Here is a 14935-nt window from a genome sequence, read left to right on the forward strand (position 1 = left end):
GATCAGAAATCGAGTGACCAGAGAGATTGAAGTGTTCTCCGACTGGTTTTTGAATGTTATAATTCTTGACATCTGATTTGTGTCCATTTATTCTTTTACGTAGAGACTGTCCAGTTTGCCCAATGTACATGGCAGAGGGGCATTGCTGGCACATGATGGCATATATCACATTGGTGGATGTGCAGGTGAACGAGCCTTTGATAGTGTGGCTGATGTTATTAGGCCCTGTGATGGTGTCCCCTGAATAGATATGTGGGCACAGTATCCCTGTAACAGGATCTCTGTAAGTGACTCCAGTTTATTTGTATGTTTTCTTGTTTGTTTTACCCAGCTCTGGTACAGTCTATACTGCAACCAGATTGGTGATCAAAATCCTCCTTTCCTCCCTGGTTACTTCAGTGCCTCATGCCCTGCTTAGCAGCTGTGGTTAAAGTTACGGCCATTCATAGGCACCTTGACACGCAGCCTGAAATGTAGACAGTCCAACAAACACTTCCCTAGAGCTCAAAACTTGCCTTGATAGAATAAGGAGATTTGAGGAGACCGTGGAAGGACTCCAAACTGAAATGACAGTTGGTGCAGTGGCATTCTAACCTTAACTCTGACCCTTACAAAGCAAAAAAAAAAAAAACCTCCTAAAAATGACAGGTTGAAAGAAAGGGAGGAAACCCTATTTACCTTTTAGCTGTGTTAAGGGATGACATTAGTTGCAGCACTGGTCCAGCAGGGCTGCTTGCTAGGAGGAGAGGGGTGGCAATTTGCATTTCTATGGCACCTTCCAGCTGAAGATCTCCAAGTGCTTTATGGGGGAGGGTTGTTCTTTCCACGATCCCCCTTTTACAGAAGGGGAAACAGGAGGAGGAGAGTGAAGTGACTAGCCCAAAGTCACACAGTAAGTCCCAACAGCAGTTACATTTCCTGACTGCCAGCTGTAACCACTGAACCACCTTGTCTCCCTGTTACATCTTGCAGCATGAAGGAATTAAACCATTGTCTAGAGCTAAAAGGTGCCTTGTTTGGGGGTCTCAGGTGAATCCGAAATGCCACTACCTAAAGAATTAGGTGTCTTCCCTTATCCATAATGTTGGGAATAAATCTGGTTAAAAAATGACCAGATTTGGGAAACTTCTCTTCTGAACATCAGACTGGCTGCAGTGTTCCCAGGAAACCTGAACGCTAGTTGAAGCCGGTGAAGGGCGGTGGGGCTTTGCCTGCCCTGGGTTGAGTCACATATTCTGATCATTACCTGATACCGTCAGCAGGATCTGGATGCACTGACCCATTGTCAGATCTCACTGGCTTCCCTGATTAGATGGGAGACAAAACCAGCTGAGAATGGAAAGAATCTAGCAACCCTGGCGGTATGCATAGGGATGAGCAGAGACAATGCTAAAGCTGAGCATGTCCTCACGGATTCTTAGCTTTGAAGTGCTTCCTCCCAGTGGCGATCAGTGTCATTTTCCCCATGGCGTAAGGGGGCTAGTGACCTGCCTAAGGCCATAGAGGGCTTTCGTTTCACAGCTGGAATAAGAATTCAGGCATTTCTAGGTCCCAGGGCCCTGTGCTAACCATTAGACTGTCTGTCAAAGATCGCCGAACACTGCTCTATCCGCTAGATCGTGCCGCTCCGCGGGCTCCCCGACTGCTGTGACACGAGCCATTGCTTAGTTCCCAGGTCTCTTGGTGCGTTCCGATCTCAGCTGCCCTGCAATCTGAGGCAAGGTTTGAGCTCTGTCTGTGACCCCAGCTGCAGGCGGAAATGCTAGCCCCCGGCTCCTCCATTAAATGCTGACCGCTGCCGATGCCGCTGAGCTAGTCCTGGATCCCTTGCTTCCTGGGTGCGGGAGGGTGATGGTGCAGCAGGACACACCCACGGTGGCCTCAGGGAGATCCTCCTCCTCTGCCCATTCATTCAGATCGGGGTTGTAGCTCTGCACACACTTCTGGTATTTCTTCCCACTCTCATTCCAGCCTCCCACGAGGCAGACGCGCCCGTCAAGGATTGTTACCCCGGCCGTGCTGACCCCGGTGGGCACGGGTGCCACATAGCTCCACTGGCCTGTGTCGGGATTGTAGCACTCCACAGGGATCACATCCACCCGCTCACCTCGAGGGCCCAGCTGGCTGCCCCCTAGGACGTACGCACGATCAGCCCAGGTGGCAGCACAGTGCCAACCCCTGGGGGTGCTGAGCCCAGCCCGGTCTCTCCAGGTGTCTGTGCTGGGCTCGTAGCTGCACACGGTGCGCGAGTAACAGTTGTTGATGTAGCCCCCGGTGACTAGGATCTTGCCGTCGATGACCGTGCTGGCATGGCAGCAGCGAGGGATCTCCATGCTGGCCTTGCTCTGCCAGCTGTTGGTGGAAGGGATGTAACAGTCGATGGAGGCCAGGACCCGCTCTGCGTTGCGCCCACCGATGGCGTAGAGGAGACCGTTGTAGGCGCTCAGACTGAAGTGAGTCCTCTTGTGCTGCATGCTGGCCAGGTGCAGCCAGGTGTTGAAGCGAGCATCATACCTGCGGAGAGAAGGAAGAGCGATCACCTAGCCTCTGATCCCATGCTGCGGAGGGCTGCTCTGAACCCGCCCTGGGGACATATGATCTCTCCCTTCTACCCCTGCTTGACAACGACAAGTTACTGATCTTCAGGCATCTCTCAAGCCACAGATCCTACATCACACCTCTGATCTTTCCCTTGTGCCCCCTGCAGCGCAAAGCTGAGCACATGCTGCAAGGCAAACTGCTGCCGTGCGAACCTGAGCACCGGCAGGCAGATGGCATTGCAGTTACTGTACCCAGAAAACAATCCAAGGGAAAGTCTGGCAAGGCCAGAACAGCTGAATAAGGTACGGGATAGAAATAGAAAGGAGGAGACCTGACAGGTGGAATCTTGAGGCCTTTCTCAGCTGCAGGAAAAATACATGGTGCAGGGGCCGTTCCATGTTTTATTAACTTTTGAATGAATTCAGTGGTTGTGAATGGCCTGGGCCAGGCAGGCTCTGAACATGCTGCTTGCCCTGCGGTGTATCCCCTGTGTATTCCTGACCTAGGCTAGCCTGCCCTCCCAATCCTGAGCCCCAGAAGCTTCTAGCACTGTATCTTGACCGATAAGAAGCCCTTCCAAGTCCATCCTTAGACCTATTCTATTCTAGAGGGGTTCTTCTGTCCTCATCCCAGTAGTATTTGAAAGCCTGCTAGTAGGGCATGAAGACATGCTTGACATATGTCCTATGAGGGGGTTCTTCCTCACATTCTCTCCCTAGCAGAGGCTAGCAACTATTTCTAACTCTGTGATGATTTTGTGATCTGGAGACAATGTCTCACAGGGATTAGACTGAGACCAATAAACTCATGTCAGGAAGGCAAACTTGAACATGGATTTCTGGGAGGCAAAATGCTGTTCATTAACTGTGCTGGTTTTCCTTTGTAGCATCCATGTTCTTTATTCTGAACCCTGGGTGCAAGCCCAACCCCAACTGTGTGTCTCGATTTTCAACAACATCCTCCATTTGGTGTTGCCAGGGTTACGTTTCTCCTCTGTTAATAATAATCCCCACACAGTCCCATGACATGTTTCATCAGAACTTTCCAAAAACCCAAACCCTCCACTTAAACTGTGCGACAAAGAAGAAAGAAAGAAGACAAACAATAGAAATTATACAGAGGGTGAATTTAATTTTTTTAAACTAATTCTGCCAAACTGGGAATCAGCTAAAGAATGGAAACTGACAATTTATATATAGATTTGAGCAATCTCCAGCCAGAATAGAAAAGATAAGCTTGAAGAGCCACAAAAAAGCAGAAAAATTACATGAAAGCTGCTCTTGCTTTCTGGATCTGTATCATTAACTGTCTGACTAAATAATGGATATTCTTATTATTTATTTGTATTATGGTAGAGCCTGGAAGCTTCAACTGAGATCAGGGCCCCAGTTGTGCTAGGAGCTGTACATACACATAGTAAGAGACATTCTCTGTACCACAGAGCTTACAATCTAAGTAGGTAAGACAGACAAGGGGTGGGAGGAAACACAGAGGCAATCTGACTCGGCCAAGTCACACAGCAGATAAATGGCAGAGCTGGGGATAGATTGCAAGTCTTTTGTCGCCCACTCCAGTGCCCACTCTGCTGGTCTACACTGCTTCTCTGATGGGATAGTCCTTAACGTAGCAATATTTCACTCTGTGTGCTCCTGGAGCTATGTGTGTATAATAGATATTTCTGATTGGGTTAGCCTGTATTTTCCTCCTGCTCATTTACCCTTGTGAAAATATCCTCAGAAAAAATGATGATAGAATTTACTGTTGCTTAATGCGTGTAATCCTATCTGTCCCTCAAGGCTGGGCCCAAAGATTATAACAACCTACTACTCACGCGCAGCAAAAGGAGTTCTCCTTTAGCTTATGTGATAGAGGCCGGCATTTGAGATCTCAGGTTCAAACCCCATTGATGATTGTGGCAGGTATGTATGCAGCCACAGGTTTGTAAACTGAGTACTTATTTTTTTAGATGCACTCTCATGGGAACTGTCTTGCCTTGAGGAAATTTTGTGTTACCTGCACAGACTGTTGACTGCATGCTTAGCCTGGTTCCTAGCATCGTTTTGATCTTCCCCTCCTGCCACATAGAGGAACCCGTCCATCACAATGACGCACTGGTTGAAACTTTTTGCTGGCATCTCAGCCATCTTGTTCCAGTTTCCATCCAGGTCCCTGTAGCTGATCTCTCTGCTGAGAGCTTTCTCGGTCAAAGCTGGACGGCCACCAACTGTGACTAGCACCCTTTGGCCTCCACGGATTTTGGTTCTTCTGGACTGAAGAGTATTTTGCTGGTAAGGGAGCAGATGGTAATTCATAGCCTCCACCAGCAGCCTGTGGCACTCAGGATCTTGCATCATCCGTGGTACTGGTTGCACATGGTTGACCAAATCGGGAGCTGATATGGTGCCAAATCTAATGTTGCTCAGGAGGTTGGCAGCATATGTGACTCGCTTAGGGTCAAACTCAAGCCATCTCATGGCAATCTGGAAGGCAATGACCTCATTTGGGATCTGCAGACCATCATCAATCAGCAGCTCGTTCAGCTGGTCAAAGGTGAGTTTCATGAACTGCTCAGTCTCAGAGAACTCCAGGAAGTTTTCCTGGATGAACTTTTGGGTGGCGTCCTTGGTCTGACTGAGGTTGTACGTCCCCGAGATGTTGGCGATATACATGCAGTTCTCTACGTTTAGCTCCTGAATGAGGAAGTCACTGCATATGTTGAACAGAGCATGTATCTGTAGGCGGCTGGCAGTTGAGATGGTGCTGCCAATGGTGTATAGGGAGAGATTCAGCTTACCGGTGTAGGCGTAAGTGATAATGGCGGTCAAGCCCAGAGGGGAGACATCGTTGAGTTCTACTCGTGGCAGGTTGGGATCTCTCTTCAGCAGGCTGTGGAAATACTCGCTGCATGAAGCCATGACGAGCTTATGGACATCGAAGGACTTGGTTTTGGTGGCAATGGTGAGGTCACAGAGGAACCGCTCTTGGCGCATTTGACTCATCTCCTCCAGGAGGCTGCCTCCATGACTGGGGTTCTTGACCTCTGTGGCACTGCAGCGGAAGCCATTGGAGACATTTTCATACAGACCATTCAAGTGATTGAGGTGATCGATATCCAGCAACGTGTCCTCCACCACCACGTGGGCTGGGGGACCCTCGCCCTTGTCGACTTTGTTCTTCTTGGGATTTTTCTTCTTGGGTGCCATCTCAGTGGAGGTTGGCGTCAGATGGTGATCTACAGAGACAGGAAAAGTTAGAAGACACTGTAGCAAGAAGTACTGTAGATGTAGAAGTACTGTAGATATCGCTAAATAATGGCTATAGTACAGGAATAGGCAAGGGTTGGAGCTGGTCAGAAATTTTTGTCAGAACAATTTTTCATCAGAAAATTCCATTTTGGCAAAACTTTTTTTTTCTTCCCCCAAATCATATAGATTTTGACAAAAAAATTTGTAATGAAAACAATTGAGGGAAAAATTGAAAACCGTTTGTTTTGAAATGTTCAGAATGAAAAGATTTGATGTTTCAGTTCAAAATGACTTTTTTGTTTAGACATTCACTTTATTTTACATAAAAGAAATTTTAAAAAATCTTTTAAAAGGGTTGAAATTTAAACTAAATGTTTAGATTGACCCAAAACAAAACAAAAATTGGGAATTTTCTTTCATGAAAAATTTCAAAATCTCAACATTTTGGGCGGGGCGTAAAATCCATTTTGCGACCAGCTCTAGTTAAGGCACATGGGGCCTGATCCAAAGCTCTTGAAGTCAGTGGAAAAACTCTCTTTGGTTAAGGGAGCAGAATGGAAACCTCTCCCCAGCTTTTGATCTACCTCTAGTGGAGTGAGGCGTGAGGCTGGGAGTCAGGAGTCCCAAGCTCCACTCCCAACTCTGCCACTGACTTCCTGACCTCAGGCAAGTCACTTAGGCCTATATCTTCAAATAATTTTGAGTGCCTCAGGTTTTGGGAGCCTAACTTGAAACATCAATGCCCAAATGTTCAAAATGGCCAGTAATTTTGAATGCCCAGCCTTGGACACCTTGGGCTTGGTTTTGAGAGGTGCTGAGCACCCACAGCTCATGGTAGAGTTGTGGGTCCTCAGCACCAATTGAAATTACTTCCAAGGTGTCTCCATCCGGACACCCAAAATCAGTGGCCACTTTTGAAAACTAAGGCCTTATCCCCCTGTTCCTCCATGTCTCCCTTTACAAAATAGGGTAACACTATTTAAGTACCCCACAGGGCTGTTGAGAAACTTAATAAATATTTCTAACCCCTGTGAATGCTTTGCGTAGAAGATGCTACAGCAGAGGAGTGCATGGTCTCAGTAGCCGAGGCCTTTAAAGGTATTTAGACACCTAACCCCCATTGATTTCAGTGGGATTTAGGACATAAATAGCTTTGAGGATTTGGATCTTTATTCCTGTTCTAAATTAAATGCTGGGATAGACCTTAAACACACCCTGTGGACACCAAAGGAACGTTTGGAAGCCACTTTTATTCAGCGTTAGTAGTCATGAATTGGCCATCTACAGTAGAAAAACAGTGGTGTTGGGGGACTAGGTTATAACAGGGAGTGGTTTTGAGAAGACCAGCCTGCTACCACCCATTTCCTTGACGTGGTAATTTTTAGAATGTTGGCCAAAGCAAAACCAATGAAAAAAAACCCAAGCCCTGTGAATTGTTCCCAGGCAAAATGTAACTTGCACACCCGTTAAACACACTGCAGTACCCTGGCTATTTCTGTCCACCTCCTACTTGGTGAGCAGAGAGAGACCCATATGCTTGAGTTACAGATGTGTTATAGGCCAGAAATAGCTTTAGGGTCTATGTCTCACACATACCTCAGGGCTGTTTATTACACTTAGACATAAGATCAGGTTTCTGGAGGGTTGAGCAATCAGGTTATATTTAGAACTGGGAGGCGAGGGCTAAATATCGTTCCAGACAGTTAGGGATGCGACTCACATTTAGCCCAAAACCAGAGAGGGAAAAGTTTAGTGAAAGCCTCTGCTGAGGAAGATAACATGGAACTGCGACAGGGTGTTATCACTGCGTCCCCTAACCCGCTGCTGTCCTGTGCCAACCACCGGCTCAGGAGGAGTTGACCAGTGTGAGGCAGATGGAGCTTTCTGACTGTTCTCGTGCCTGACTGCATGTTCCCTTTAGAACATACGTAGAGGCGAGTCAGGAAGCAGGGGAAAGGTGCTGTGTGCCTAGTTCATGAATCCCTGGCGTGGTAATGCTGGGAACCGGGGCGGGGGGCTGCAGGGATGGGTATGCGTCTGTAAGGTGAACAGAGGAAAGTGATTTCCATGGTGCTTAAATCTAATCAAATCTGGGTTTAAAAGAGTTCAGCCATTTAAGTGATCCTGCTGCAAAACTATAATCAGAAAAATAACGGTAGTGTGGGCTTCTTCCACTGCTGTGTCCATGTGAATAGAGAATCCAGTCGGACTCTGCTACTCACCTGCTTCTTTCAATCCAAACCCAAAAGGTGAAATCCTGGCTCCATGGAAGTCAACGGGAGTTTTGCATTGACTTCATTGGGATTAGTCCCAAGGTAATTAGCATTTTCATTCACCTCTAAGTACTAAGAGTTTGACCCCAGCTGACATTCTTGTTTCATTTTGATACTGTTGAAATGTTTCGATAAGGTAAAAACATTTAGTTTCCACTTTATCATTTCAATTCATGTGACTTTTAGTAAAAATTAATGTTAATATTATATCATTTTTATATATAGTCTATTTAATCATATACATAATAGTTACATTATATTATAATGTTTCAACTTTATCTAAATAAAACAGTTTTACTTCTCAAAACAAAATGTTTTGATGGTTCCAAATTGAAATTTTTCAGAATTTCTGTTCCACAGGAACTGTTGACATTTCAGCTTTTCGTTCTGATTCAGAATGAAAACTCATTTCAAAATGTTGGAACTTCCCATGGAACAAAAGTCCGTTTTCTAACCAACTTTACTCAGCTCCTTACAGCATCAGTCCCTTTGCCCCTATGGTACAGGGAAGGTCTGCCTCTCTGCTGCATAAACAAAGGACAGAGCATCCAGATTTCATTTGGAGTTAACTTGAATTTCCTGCCTCTTGTATTTTGAGTCTCGAGTTCAGCATGACTAACACCCAGCTTGGAGTCTGTAGCTATTATGACATGCAGCTGGTGTAAAATGGTGTAATCCAGTGGAATAAATGTAGCTATGCTGATTTACAGCAGCTGAGGATCTGTCCCTATTATTTCAGCTTCCATGTGGTAAAGGAGCTTTGTAGAGTGTTTCTGGTTTTAAGGGTGCTGTTCCATAGTAGCGGCTAAATTCCAAGTGGCATCATGCAAGACACTCCTAAGGTGAGAGTTCTTAATAATAACAATATTAAAAAAAATCCTTCCTGGATATTTTGTATCTCTGGGTCTGTCTTTTACACTGTAAATTCTTTGGGCCAGGGACTGCCTTCACTTTTGACTTTTATACAGGGACAAGCACATTATCTGCACTAACAAATCATCATTGATTTGAAACTAGACGCTAGAGGTTAACCCTGTGAAGGGCCTGGCCTGGATCAACACTGCTGCACTGCATGACAGGATGGGAGCATTGCATGAAGAGGCCCCTATGGAGGCTGGAGCCTGGATCTATGCATCCATCGCAAACCCACCTAGATGACCGGCAGGCCACAGCAGCATGATATTTGCACATTTTCCTGGCCCTCATTTTAAACTCAGACACCTGGAGGAAGAGCTGGACTCCAAGGGCCAGATTTTCCAAAGAGCTCAGCATCCAACAGGCTCTTTGGAAAATCGCGCACCAGAAGTCTTGCTAATCCCTTGTGTGTACAGTATGAGTATTGCTTGCTTGCGCTCTCTCGCACGCTCTCTCTCAGTGATTATTCTCCTTTGGACTCTATGAGTAGCTAAATAAATAAATAACTGGATACATAGATGACTGCACCCCATATGTTGGTATATTAACTTGCATTTCATCCCTGGTGCAACTCTTTTGACTTCATTGAGTTTTGATCTATTTTTCATATATATATGTTGCATTTTATTTAAATGAGGAGGAGAATGAGCTTTACCAGCTGTGGTAACTGATTTCTGGTTTCTGTCATTCTATAATCTCCCATGTCTCAGGATATCTCTAACAAAGCGCTTCATTGACATATCTGCTTTGGTGTCTCAGGGCTTGTCTGCACGGCGAAGTTATTCCAGAACAAGTTAGGGTGTGAATTTAAAGCACCATAACTATTCCAGTGAGTTATTCCAGAACAGTTATTTGAGAAAAGCTATGCCCATCTGGACAACCCTTGGTCCCAGAGTCCAAAACTCTCAAGACCTAACCTGTGTCCTGACAGGATATTTCTGAGTTACATTAAACTTTATACAGATAAAGGGAAGCTGGGATTTTCAAAGGACCCTGAAAGAGTTTGGGCAGCAGCTTCTACTAAATTTCAGCAAGGTGGGGCCCCTCATTCCCTTGCCTTTGAAAAATCCTAGTTTACAAGTCTGGGTTAATGTTGCTCAAGTGTCCAACTGCAAAAGGGAAAAGCCACCTTTTTAAAATACAGTTAGTTCAGAACAGGACAGTTTTGCTGTTTCTGGTCAGATTATTACTACGATTATTTTAAAAGGAATATTTTTCATACAGACTAATCCCTGGCTACGTGCAGTTCAAATAGCCTGATTAGATTTAAAAGGGCACAGATAGAAAATGATGGAAGGATATTTTATTTTATTTTTAAATCAGTTATCCCTCCCCCCAAAATTTTGCTAACATAATCTCTGTACCAATATGAGGAGCTGACTAAGAGCATTACCCGGTTAACAGCAAAGATTCACCTGTAGTTGGTTAATTATACTCTTCCTCCCCCTTAGGTATTTTGTTTGGATTATTTTCCTTGGTGTCTGATCAAATAGCCTGTGTCACTGTCAATTAGTATTAATACCACCGTGCACTGTGTTTCAACATGGTATAACAACACAAAACTATGTGATTTACAAAATAAACATACAACTTTCCTGGCAAACTATTTGGAAGCCAAAACTCCAGGTTTAATTTAAATGCCAATAAATTGTTTTGCCCCACTTTTTAATCCCGTGCCCCACCCCCAGGGACACATTCCCTGTGCTATTCTTTGCCATCTACAGTCAAATTAAACATTTCAAATGACCCACACAAGAAAATCTCTCTGTAAATATTGAACTTGAAAGGGCAAATATTGGCTTTCCGGATCCATTCAGACGAAGCTCTCTCTGCTCCTTACCTTGGTGGTAAAATGGGTTAGTCCAATGGGGACTGTGAGCAGGGCAGAGGCTCTGTGCTCTGCACATCAAGAGACATCAGGAGGCATCGAGAGACCCTCAGACTTTCCAAATGAAACATCCTACCCACCCCTCCCCCAACCCTGCTAGGCCAGCTGACTGTTCTTATCACATCAGCATTTACAGCAGCCTTCTGGTGGTGACGCAGGGACAGCTGTCCTCAGCACAGGCCTGAGAGACCTGGAAAGGGCTAGAGTCAGGAAGAGAGGGAGCTCAGTTCCAGCCAAATTCAGCATGACAGTGGCTGCCAGAATCTAGAGGTAGCAAATAAACTGGATGTGCTTCCAAAAACTTCAGATTGTTCTCTAATCTGCCATTGACCACGAGTGAAAGTGAGTGGCGGTGACTCCAAAAGGGACCGATCAAGGACAGAGGCCATTTGAGGACAGGGGGAGAGGGAGGACAGCCCATCAGTGGAGCGCCTCTGATTTACACCATCTGCGAATCTGGCCCAATAATCTCACAGACGGACTAGCAGGAATGGAATATACAAATCACAGTTTGCGTCAGGATGGTGGCCATGAACTGTGACTTTGACAGTCAACATTATTATTAATTATTATTGATAATAACAGTATCTAGGAGCCCCAGCCATGAGCCAGGATGCCATTATATACAGTGCAAACACAGACCAAAAAGACAGCCCCTGAGCCAGAGAAGTTACAAATCTAATTAAAATTGGCTTTTGGCAACTATTAAAAATCTGCTTTTCACATGTGTTCGCACCAGCCACGTTTGGATGCTTGGATGCTTAAAACAAACTGGAAAAGAGGCTGAAATTTGTTTCCAGATTCAAACAGAGATTTCACAGACCATGTTTACGCCATTTTCTTAGCTCTGTGGAGGAGTATTTTGTCTGTTCGCGTTTTTCATGTCCCTTTGAAGCCCAGGCAGTTCTAGAGTGAAATTCAGCTCTGTGGTTCAGGCATGAGGCCTATGTACCACTAAAATCCTACGTAAGCCCTGTTTTGAGACTTCAAGTGGGACTTATGCCTAGGCGTTGTGCTGGCCCTTTGCAAAGGAGTGAATCTGACCCCCTTGAATGAATGAGGTAAATGGTCGACAGAATCAGAGCCCAGGGATTCTTCAGCACGGTTTTCCATGATCAGACCTTCTCTTAATCATTGGGTGGTATCAAATATTGTCAAGAATATTCATACTAAGGGGTATTTATATTATTCCTCCAATTTCATTCTTTTTCTCACCATATTCCACCATAACTCCCAGCTACAGCAGCGGGAACTGTATTTACCTATTAGTATGTTACATTGCCCAGTGTTTCGACTTCTGAGCAAAGATTTACCTCACTATATTCCTCTCTTTGGATTATTGCTATGTTTCTCATATGGCATTCTAAATTTGGTGACAATCTAAGACGACGTAGTGGTGGATTTAGTTGTGGTAATGCATATGAACTGGAGCAAAGCACCAGTGGTAGGTGCTACAGCAGTGGCATGACAGTGCTAGGCCAGCTGTGAATTTTGAGGTGAAAGATTGGGATGGTTGAAAGGCAGAAAGCATCAGCCTTCCCTTTCTGAATGCATTTATTTTTTGTTGTGGCTTGTGTAACTTGGACCATCTCTTGGTTGTTAAATCCAGCGGGAGGTCATTTATAAACATTTTATTTCACGTTATTGTTCGCAATCTAATGGAAGCTTGAAAACACAGTTTTTGACAGATTTTTCTATTTTCCATTTTTCCAACTATGGTACTTTCTCCCCTGTGTTTTGAGTGGAGCTAAAAGTAACAGGGTTGTTTTAACAATTTCATTGTACTCATCCCAGCACAATGCAGTTCAGGTACTAGTATGTGTTAAACTGCTGTACCGTAGCTAACAGAGGAAGAGTAAAAGTCCCATAGGAACAGTAGCTTCTTTATCTACTTTGTAGAAGTGTGAATTAAATAAAAAGGTTGTGCTTAGAATTGTGAGGGCTTTCTTGGGCAGTTAGAATAATTTCAAGATGGGTGGAATCTGCCTTTTAATAAGATACCTGAAAATGCTGCATAGGCCAGTGCAGAGCTCAGCAAAGAATTTACGCTCTTCTGCAGTCTAAACAGGACAAAAGGGCCTGAAATTCTCTTGGAAATGACCTTAGCATCATTATAAGCTTGAGAACTGTAAGAAATCTTGAATACAACCAGGGTGGGTGCTGTTAAAAGCATTAAGAAAATCTATATTTTTAGCTGAAAATTGAGTGCTGTGTACAACGCACCTACAGTGCCATAAGTAACTTGAGACATTGTAGAATAGGGTCTTCTCTTTCAATGTGTATAATGAACATCGCTATGTACAATATTAGCAAATGAATGCCTATACATATGGAGTTGGGTGTGCCTGACTCCTAGAGTTGCCTATTTTGGTTGGATGTATTTCTGGAGGTTTCATCACATGACGTAAACTTTAATTAAAGATTAATCTTTAATTCCTGGAGGTTCCAGGACAATCCTGGAGGGTTGGCAACCCTACTAACCCCCATTGATGGGCATTAAGCGTGTAAATGCCTCTGAGGATCAGTGGTTGCAACTTAATTGTAAGATTGAGTTCCATTTGGTAGTTAAAGCAGCGATCAACTTGTTTTGTATAAAAACCACAGTGTGTTCTTCCCAGTCTTACAGTATGTACTTTATGAGTGCAGAATTATTTTTGTGAGAATTTACAGATCAATAATGTAATTACTTTAGAGTTAAAATTAATTAAAATATATTTTGATAAGAAATGTTACATCTGTGTCAGACTTTTCTTTGTCCTGAATGATCTTAACAGTGGACTAAAGCAGACTCTTCAAACTTTGCATATAGTTAAGATTAACTGAAGTCTTGTGCACAGACTGTACCTGAAGAAATTAAGTGTGTCATTAAGCTACTTTATTAATGATTATTAACACCATGAGGGAAATATGAAAAAAAGTAATCTGCTTTTAAAAATTTGTTTAATTTAGTCTGGTACTACAACTATTAAAATCCCTTAATTGTAAATTGTACCATTCATGGGGTCATTATTGGGCTGAGTTAAATTTGTTTGGATGCCTTAACAGTGTATTTCTGACTGTAACATGTTTAGATTTTTTTAAGTGTAACCTTAACTCTGAATTTCTTGGGTTTTAAAAGATTTTGAGATAATTACAACCTATTTTTACCCTTTAGCTATTGATACATAATCTTAACCCTGACTCCTTCTTAGCATAGGTTTTTGTGTGGGAATATAATTGCTGGACCAGAGCGGTAATACCTGTAATTCTAGAACAACCCGATGCCCAGTATGTGTAATTCTGGATCTGAACATCGATACATACAATGACAGGATTGGGTTGAATGTGTCTAATTCTGTCATTGTTCCCTGGATACCTATAATTCTGTAACTGGCACCCAATGCTATTGATATAATCTATGTAATTAGGTTTGGAGGGATTAGATTTTTATCAGTTAATGTTGGTAAACGTCAATTTCACCATACACACACACATCGATGAAACATATTTCTATTGATAATAATACCAATGTACAGGTAGGCAAAGTAAGAAAAAATGCTGTTTGAGAGCTTATTAGGGTTTGAGTTCAGGATCTTTACTTTGTATATTTTGACATGTGATGTTAACACTTTGTGTTTTAACAGTTATAAAGTTTCAACTTGTTGAATCTGTCAGGAAACAATTACTATCTGATATTACTCCCCCCCCACACACACACACACCAAATTTCCCACAACTGTGAAAATTTAAGTAGATAAAAATCTAAAAAAAAAAAAAAAAAGCATTGATGCTCTGTGTCGAAACGATGAAACCAATGGAAGTCCGCCACGCCTGTGTGTAATGATCCCTGCGCCTGCCGAGCCATGGGGTCATTACGAGCCCTTACACAAAACCCACAGTCTCCATCTCTCCCCAGACTGTGTGTTGTAAGAGGGGGGGAACTGCATTATCGGGAATCACTCGCAAGGGGTCCCGGGGTGCCACCGTGTATCGGTGCCATGGCAACTCAGTCTCTGACATGGCACGGGGGGGGGGCACAAGGCAGCAGTGCAGATATGGGCCTCCTGGTGCCCAGGTCAATAGGGTATGAGGGA

At 44.0% G+C, this 14935-nt stretch overlaps 1 protein-coding gene across 1 annotated transcript; it reads right to left on the reverse strand.

The window, feature by feature from the left end:
* Positions 1–1781: 1781 nt before the first annotated feature.
* Positions 1782–10933, reverse strand: LOC144277366 (kelch-like protein 31). Its single transcript, XM_077838110.1, is given in 4 exon segments — positions 1782–2514; positions 4555–5773; positions 10815–10890; positions 10892–10933. Coding segments are annotated over 4 exon segments (2070 nt in total).
* Between the last annotated feature and the right edge of the window lie 4002 nt (positions 10934–14935).

The sequence above is a fragment of the Eretmochelys imbricata genome, chromosome 19, assembly GCF_965152235.1.
Source record: "Eretmochelys imbricata isolate rEreImb1 chromosome 19, rEreImb1.hap1, whole genome shotgun sequence".
Classification (NCBI taxonomy): domain Eukaryota; kingdom Metazoa; phylum Chordata; order Testudines; family Cheloniidae; genus Eretmochelys; species Eretmochelys imbricata.